The sequence below is a fragment of the Penaeus chinensis genome, chromosome 33 (assembly GCF_019202785.1).
Source record: "Penaeus chinensis breed Huanghai No. 1 chromosome 33, ASM1920278v2, whole genome shotgun sequence".
In the NCBI taxonomy this organism is placed as follows: Eukaryota; Metazoa; Arthropoda; class Malacostraca; order Decapoda; family Penaeidae; genus Penaeus; species Penaeus chinensis.
In genome coordinates this window covers 22,070,686-22,079,047 of record NC_061851.1, presented here as the reverse complement: position 1 = coordinate 22,079,047, position 8,362 = coordinate 22,070,686, and the positions used below count along the sequence as shown (strand labels likewise).

General features: G+C 39.9%; 1 protein-coding gene across 5 annotated transcripts in view; it reads right to left on the bottom strand.

Annotated features, from left to right (window-relative positions):
- LOC125042953 (large proline-rich protein BAG6-like) overlaps positions 1 to 8,362 on the bottom strand; it is a 46,884-nt gene that overhangs the window by 18,828 nt on the left and 19,694 nt on the right. For all 5 annotated transcript variants that reach the window (XM_047638789.1, XM_047638793.1, XM_047638791.1 and 2 more), the window contains exon 13: positions 2,182 to 2,353. In XM_047638789.1, coding sequence (XP_047494745.1) covers positions 2,182 to 2,353 — 172 coding nt within the window. The remainder of the gene's footprint in view (positions 1 to 2,181; positions 2,354 to 8,362) is intronic.

Sequence of the window (8,362 nt, the reverse complement as noted above, 5' to 3'; positions counted from 1 at the left end):
AGAGAGAGAGAGGAAAGGAGAGAGAAGGAGAAAGACAGAGAGAGAGAAAGAGGAAAGGAGAGAGAAGGAGAAAGACAGAGAGAGAGAGAGAGAGAGAGAGAGAGAGAGAGAGGAAAGGAGAGAGAAGGAGAAAGACAGAGAAAGACAGAGACAGACAGACAGACAGAGACAGAGGCATGACCAATGATAGGAAACACCCGTACAATTGGTTCAGAAAGACTAAGGCATATATGCCACACATTACCATAATTCAAAAGGAAAAAAGAGGTGGGGCCAGCACTGGAGGCACTCATAGAATTGGTTCATGTAGACAAAGAGCTAAAGAGGGAATGGGAGAATGGGGGTTGCCTATAGCAAATATTACAAGACTTCTTATACGGATAAGTCAGATATGTGAAGCTGAGCCTCGTCTGGGCTATGCCTATGAGGGGAGCCCAGCCTGTGTCGACTAATGCCGACTCGCTAACGTGTGTCAGCTGGTGCTGACTCGGCTGAGCTTAGTCCTTACCCGCCGTGGTGCCCAGCCACAGCAGTAACCTCCAGGCGACATTTGCAACTTCTCGCGCCTGGGCTGGGCGCGAACCACCAACCCCTCAGATGAAAGGCCGACACTTTACCACTATACTATCCCGGAGGCTAGACTTCTTAACTTTTATACTATATCAATTCATAAGAAGAAAAGAGGCATGAACAAAACCAGGATCCACATCTATGATTGGCTCAGGGGAAAGAAGAGGCACAAGAGCTGGAAGAAACCTGCTAAACAACACAAGAATTACTTCCTCATGCTCCTTACTTTCCACTAACAGCAGGGTGGGGGGAAAAAGAAAAAAGAAAAAAGAAAAAAGAAAAGAAAGAAAGGAAAACCTGCCACTTTCTGGAAGGCTTTGCTCTACTGTGGTTGCTTAGACACCCCCTCCCCCCCTCTCAAAAGGCATGATCATGGCAAGTAGGGCTTGTGGGGTTAATTAGTTATTGCTTGAAGAAGAATTATCTTCATTTTTTACAACTGATGGGGAAATCAAATAATAATTGTTTGTGATTATTGACACAGTCTCATAGTTTCTCCACTGGCACTTTACCTTCACTCAATGTAACATACAAAAACATGTAATAGTTTCACAGATATGTGATATATGTAGCCCTTTCATATTATAGTTAACTAATTTGTGTGCATAATATTTGGTATCATTAGTTACAAAAGACAAATAATGATGAACAAGCTTCATTTGAAAATTAGATATCAAACAGAATGTGATACAAATTATTCATTTTTTTTTCTTTCTAGATTTCCAATTTTTAGTATTATTCTAAATTAGAAAAGGAGTAATTATAATAAATATAATAAGCATGATTAACTGGATGGTGACAAACATTATATATCATCCAATCAGCTTCTAAGCAGTGGAAGAGGGGCGAGGCTTCTTGGTATTTATGAAATAAGGTGGCTTTGGTCAACAAACTTGTAATGACTTGTGCTTGAAATGACTTACAAGCCAAAACATAATTAAATCTGACCCCCATACACTTCAATATTGAAATGTAATCCCTATAGAGCTTGTGTCCCCTATTAAGCCAATTTCTATAAAACCCAAATTTAACCTAATTAATGGGGCATCCATTCCACCTTACAAGAAAATTATAATTTTGCATAAGAAAAAGATTCTGGACACTTTCTCCAATGAAATAAGAGTATTGGAAAAATACAATACAGGTAGAAATTTTGCGTCATAATAGAGGGCTAGGAACAACTTTTGTGAGTAATTGTATTGTAATATAAAATGATGAACAGTTTAGGATTTTTCAATAGAAATATTTGTAAAAAGATCTATTTTTTTTTTTTTTTTTTTTATCCGGCATTTACGACTGTATTTTGTTTTTTTTATCCTTAAGAGGTTTTAATTTTTAGTATAGTATTTCACAAGCACTATTTTAAGCTTATCTGACTGGCCAAAACAGCTGCAAATCAGATAGGTCTGTATTAACTGCAAAAACAAAATTAACATCAAACAAAGCATGCAATGACACAAATGACAGCAGATAAAGGATGCCTATAAACAGGAACCACACATACTATATATAAATACACAAAACACAAATCCAAAATGTAAATTCATGGCATTAACAAGCACAGTAATCCAAAACTTCCCAACCAAACAACCAGGAACATAAGCAACCCACCTGTGTCTGTGCCTGATGCCTACGTCTGGTGGCAGGGCGTATGTGGTGACTCTGGCAAGGCAGGAAAGGATCAAACTGGTTCATTCCCATCCCCGGGACATTCAGGGGTGTGACGTGCACATGGGGGCGGTGGGTCACTCGAGTCTGGGTCACATTTGTGGTGCTCGTTCCGCTGTTGGTTCAAGAGACGGAACATTTCAATGAGGAAAGTAGTAGGAAAGGCATAATGACAATATCAATAATGTTTTATATATATGACGTGTACATACAAATATAAATCTATTATTTTCATTCTCATCAGGAAAAGGGTTAAGTACAACAGAACAAGAAAAGGATAAAAAGGACGAAAAATCAAATGCAAATATATACAAACATACACAAACAAAAGTAATCCACCACAAAAACAAAACACAAGTAACATGAAATCCAAGTAATTACAGAGCATTATTATAGATCAAATTTCATTTTCTCTTTATTTAATACCTGACTATAAGTAAGACTGATAATGCAATCACAAAGAGAAAAAATAAAAGTAATAAAAATAACCTCAAAATAGTCGGGAAGATGAAGACTTCCACAGACTGTCAAAGAAAACCAAGATGACCTAAAAACCTTTTCCTCCACCAACAAGCTTTATTTCATAATTTGAAAAACACAAACAAAATCCTCTAACTTTGATTCTAATGGTAATCATGAACAATTATCCTCAAACTATCCTTCCCTCTAAAACTATCCATCTATTTATATTATCAAGAGAATCGATCATCAAATCTTACAATAAGTGTAAACTTTTTTTTTTGTATATGCGCATGAGTATGTGTGAAGGAATACAGGTATGAATGTATATACATGGATATTTGTGTATGTTCATAAATATCAAACATGAGTCTGTGCAAGCTGTATGTATGGGTAAGAGTATTTGTGAATGAGGATGTGTGTGTGTGTGCTTGAGTAGAAGAATGTATATGTACATGAGTATGAGTGTGTGTGTGTGCTTGAGTAGAAGAATGTATATGTACATGAGTATGAGTGTGTGTGTGTGCTTGAGTAGAAGAATGTATATGTACATGAGTATGAGTGTGTGTGTGTGCTTGAGTAGAAGAATGTATATGTACATGAGTATGAGTGTGTGTGTGTGTGTAAGAGTATGTGTGTATGAACATGATTGAGACTGCAGGCATGAGTGAGGCCAGTTGTGGGTGGGCAGGTGTGAGTGTGTGCGGACAGGTGGTGTGTGTGTGTGTGTGCGGACAGGTGGTGTGTGTGTGTGCGCGCACAGGTGGTGTGTGCGTGTGCGCGCACAGGTGGTGTGTGTGTGTGTGTGCGCACAGGTGGTGTGTGTGTGTGTGTGCGCACAGGTGGTGTGTGTGTGTGTGTGTGCGCACAGGTGGTGTGTGTGTGTGTGTGCGCACAGGTGGTGTGTGTGTGTGCGCACAGGTGGTGTGTGTGTGTGTGCGCACAGGTGGTGTGTGTGTGTGTGCGCACAGGTGGTGTGTGTGTGTGTGTGCGCACAGGTGGTGTGTGTGTGTGTGCGCACAGGTGGTGTGTGTGTGTGTGCGCACAGGTGGTGTGTGTGTGTGTGCGCACAGGTGGTGTGTGTGTGTGTGCGCACAGGTGGTGTGTGTGTGTGTGTGCGCACAGGTGGTGTGTGTGTGTGTGTGCGCACAGGTGGTGTGTGTGTGTGTGTGCGCACAGGGGGTGTGTGTGTGTGTGTGCGCACAGGTGGTGTGTGTGTGTGTGTGCGCACAGGTGGTGTGTGTGTGTGTGCACAGGTGGTGTGTGTGTGTGTGCGCACAGGTGGTGTGTGTGTGTGTCTGTGTGTGCGCACAGGTGGTGTGTGTGTGTGTGTGCGCACAGGTGGTGTGTGTGTGTGTGCGCACAGGTGGTGTGTGTGTGTGTGCGCACAGGTGGTGTGTGTGTGTGCGCACAGGTGGTGTGTGTGTGTGTGCACACAGGTGGTGTGTGTGTGTGTGCACACAGGTGGTGTGTGTGTGTGCGCACAGGTGGTGTGTGTGTGTGCGGACAGGTGGTGTGTGTGTGTGCGGACAGGTGGTGTGTGTGTGTGCGGACAGGTGGTGTGTGTGTGTGTGCGGACAGACAGGTGGTGTGTGTGTGTGCGGACAGACAGGTGGTGTGTGTGTGTGCGGACAGGTGGTGTGTGTGTGCGGACAGGTGGTGTGTGTGTCCGGACAGGTGGTGTGCGTGTGCGGACAGGTGGTGTGTGCGTGTGCGGACAGGTGGTGTGTGTGTGTGCGGACAGATGGTGTGTGTGCGGACAGGTGGTGTGTGTGTGCGGACAGGTGGTGTGTGTGTGCGGACAGGTGGTGTGTGTGTGCAGACAGGTGGTGTGTGTGTGAGGGCAGGTGTGCGTGAGGGCAGGTGTGCGTGAGGGCAGGTGTGTGTGAGGGCCGGTGTGTTTGAGCATGTCTCAATGCACATGTATGTGAGAGCAAGTGTTTTTTGTTTTGTTGCTTGTGGTATTTTTTTCCTTAGGGCACCACAGTGTGGTTTGGGGTATAGTGTTGTTTGGGGTATAGTGCTGTTTGTGGTGGAGTGCTGTTTGTGGTGCAGTGCTGTTTGTGGTGCAGTGCTGTTTGTGGTGCAGTGCTGTTTGTGGTGCAGTGCTGTTTGTGGTGCAGTGCTGTTTGTGGTGCAGTGCTGTTTGTGGTGCAGTGCTGTTTGTGGTGCAGTGCTGTTTGTGGTGCAGTGCTGTTTGTGGTGCAGTGCTGTTTGTGGTGCAGTGCTGTTTGTGGTGCAGTGCTGTTTGTGGTGCAGTGCTGTTTGTGGTGCAGCAATGTTTATGGTGTAGTGTTGTGTTGTTTGTGGAACTGTATTGATTATATTGGGGTGCTGACTGTAGTGATGTCTGTGTGTCTGGGTACGTGTATGTCACTGGTTCATTTGAGTGGATGCAAGTTTATATATGTATGAAAGCTTGCTTGAGTGTGATTTTCAGTGTAAATATGAATGTGACTTTGTTTTAAGTATTTAAGTACGGAAGAGTCCATCATGTCGAGTACACTTTTCAGGAGAAGTGTCTTGGTATAAATGTATATAAACATAAGTGTGCATCTGTATGCTGACATATTACTATCATCAACTATATATGGACTTTACAAAAAAGGTCTCCATATGCCAAACAAACTCCCTGAAAGTCACTGCAAAGTATCTGCAGCCATGCTTACCAGGAGCCCAGGGTTGCAGAGCTAGCATGAAAATTTGAGAAAAAAAAATTTACAATGTTCACCAATCATCTTCCAGATATGATAGCATCACAAAGAGATGGCTATCACATCTAACTCCACAGAAGCCCTTGATTTTTTTAATCATCATTATCAGATTTTATAAACATATTTTTTTAATGATCTAGTTTTACGAAGTGAGAAAATAATTAAATGCAGTGATTATGAAGTATATTTAGTAAATGAGAACAATAATTTTGAGATCTCAAAAATTAAGACAGCAACTAATATTTTCTTTGCAATGAATATTCACCTTCTAAACTAATCACCTGAGTTCTCCATGAATATTTAAAAGAAGTTAATTAATCATATCTAGAAATGGTATAATGTTCCCCAGATATGCAAGGCACATTTGTTCATATCCAATTTTTCAAGACCTTTACCAGTAGCTGTGTTTGGATTTTTTCCCCTAAGAAATCTCCAAATTAGAATGACTTCAGCTTAATCAATTTTATATTAACTCTTTGATCTTGGAAGGTACTAAATCAAGCAATGGCTGTGGTGGGTGAAATGACTGTGTTGCAGATGGCACTGCATAATAACATACCCCATGCCACTAGCTCTTCAGAGGGAGCTTGTCTTTCTTTAATAGCAGTGACACCAATTATTTGGTGTCATTATCTGATACAGGCACTTAAAGTGAAAGGGCAACCTTCAATTTTTTAAACTTATGTTTATAAATTATAGCTACAAGCTATTAGGAGCCTAATGTTGTCCTTGAAGTGCAAATGGGAACTGCTAATTTATGCCAACAAATCTGGCCACTAACCAATTTTTAATACTGCAGTTAACCCAATGGCGACGGGTCACGGCTATCGCCGTCATAACAATATGCACGATGTGCGGCGTGCGGCTGTCCGCAGCGGCGCCGCGCCAAAACGCCCCGAGGCAATGATTCGGCTTGATGGACCGATATCACGCACTCGGAGTCGGCGCGCTGCCGCCGTTCGCCAGAGCGTAGTTTTTTTTAATTTGCTATACCCGGCGCCATTGGGTTAATGGGTTAAAATAATTGAAAAATATGTTTCTGCCATCCTGTGTGCATGAAGCTCTAATTTTTCCTATTCTGTAATGGTTAAGGTTAGTTACAGGACTGATCATCATGGGTGAAGATAAGCTGGATAACCATACTTGCATATGAGATTAAGGTTTCAATAAAATTTTACCACTTAAAGGTATTTAGAAGTGTGTCTGAACTATGTGTATGTAAGAGGTATGATATGCTTAGAAAGGAAATAAGGGAAGAATGTCCTTCAGATTGGGGGGGGATGGGGGATCTGAGCGAACAATGTACAATGTGTCAATTCATTTTCCCATGCCAGTTACATTTCCCTAACGATTTCAGAAGCATGGGCAAGGAAGGCAATAAGAGCATTAATATACTCTAATATTTACAATTTTGGGACTGATGTGAATTTCAGTATCTGATACTGTTCTCAAGAGTTATTGATAACCCCTATTCCCCAGATTAAAGATTATCCCTATTATCTAAATTTAACATGAAGCCATACAAATATATCAGCAAAATGATCAAACGCTTCACTGTCCAGGATACATTCCATAGAGATAACAAATACTGTTCTGTCCCCCAGAGGCTGTTGTGGAAGGATTCTGCCTCTTCACTGGTGTGTGGTAATATTTGTAAATACATAAATATGTAAGTTAGCATGGACATGTGTAGCACAGAACAGATAACTCCATAAAGTAATTACAGCTTCATGATGAACAAATGTGCCTTTGATCTGCCTGTAGACAGTACTAGTTGAAAAATATCTAACAACTAAGAAGCTCAAAGCATTCTGTCTTAACATGAACAATCCAACCAACTTTTTAAAATGATGTGCTAAATATTATTCACATTTCACAAAATTTATTCAATTTTATATCATGTTCTGACTGAATGCTTTTTAAATAGTCTGATTCACTTAAGAAAATGTAACTCCTCCTTGTTATATTATGTAGAAAGACATGTAAGACTTTTTGTGTCAAGTTTCCACTGGTTGAAATAGTAAATACTTAATCTAAAAGTAAATACATTCCGTCTAAAAAGAAATGAGTAAATCTCTTCCCTGACACAAAGAAATTGATGAATGCCCTTGTTGAAAGGGTCTTGCAAATAACTGGTAATAATAGCAACATTAATATGTTAAACATTCCTTCACTAAAATTCTTACAATGTCCCTCTAAACGAAATTTAATTTTAAGAGCCCATATGACTAGATAATGAAGCATCACATTAAATATTTTTTAGTATCATTTGAACCAAATATATAGCCAAATTCATGACTCAATAATTACTGCTCACCAGCTGATATGAGAAATTATAACGGGTGTGAATCAGCAATACGTTATATAAGGTTTCTGGTTTTCAAGAAACACTTTGCAAAATAATTAATGCAAACGTAACTCAGGAGAAGACAAACATTCACCTCATACATATCTTTTCTTTGCTTCAGTATTAATAAGGAAAAGAACTTTAATGTTAATCAAATTTTCTGAAATTGCTCTGTATAATCTGCAATATCTATTGCACTGATTAAAGTATATTGAAGAACTAATGAAGACTACATAAACCTAACAAGGTTACACATACACAGACCTTCGAAACAAAAATTATAAATAAGAATGAAATCAACAAACGGGATGATATGGAGCACTGTAATGTAATGGAATATTGTGGAAAATCAAAAATGAATTTCAATATTAAGAATGAGAATTCAGAGGTTTAAATAACTCATTATTTATGAAAAACTAGCAATACTATTCAGACGTTGAAAAATATTTACAAAACCTTTCACTACACAAGAAAAACAAGTCTTACACATCTTTCACAATGAAGAACAAATCCTAAGATAATATAAATAGAGAGCCAATCATAACAGATATCTTGGATCTAATCAACATTAGGAAACCTTCATAAAAAAAGATTGCACAAGAAT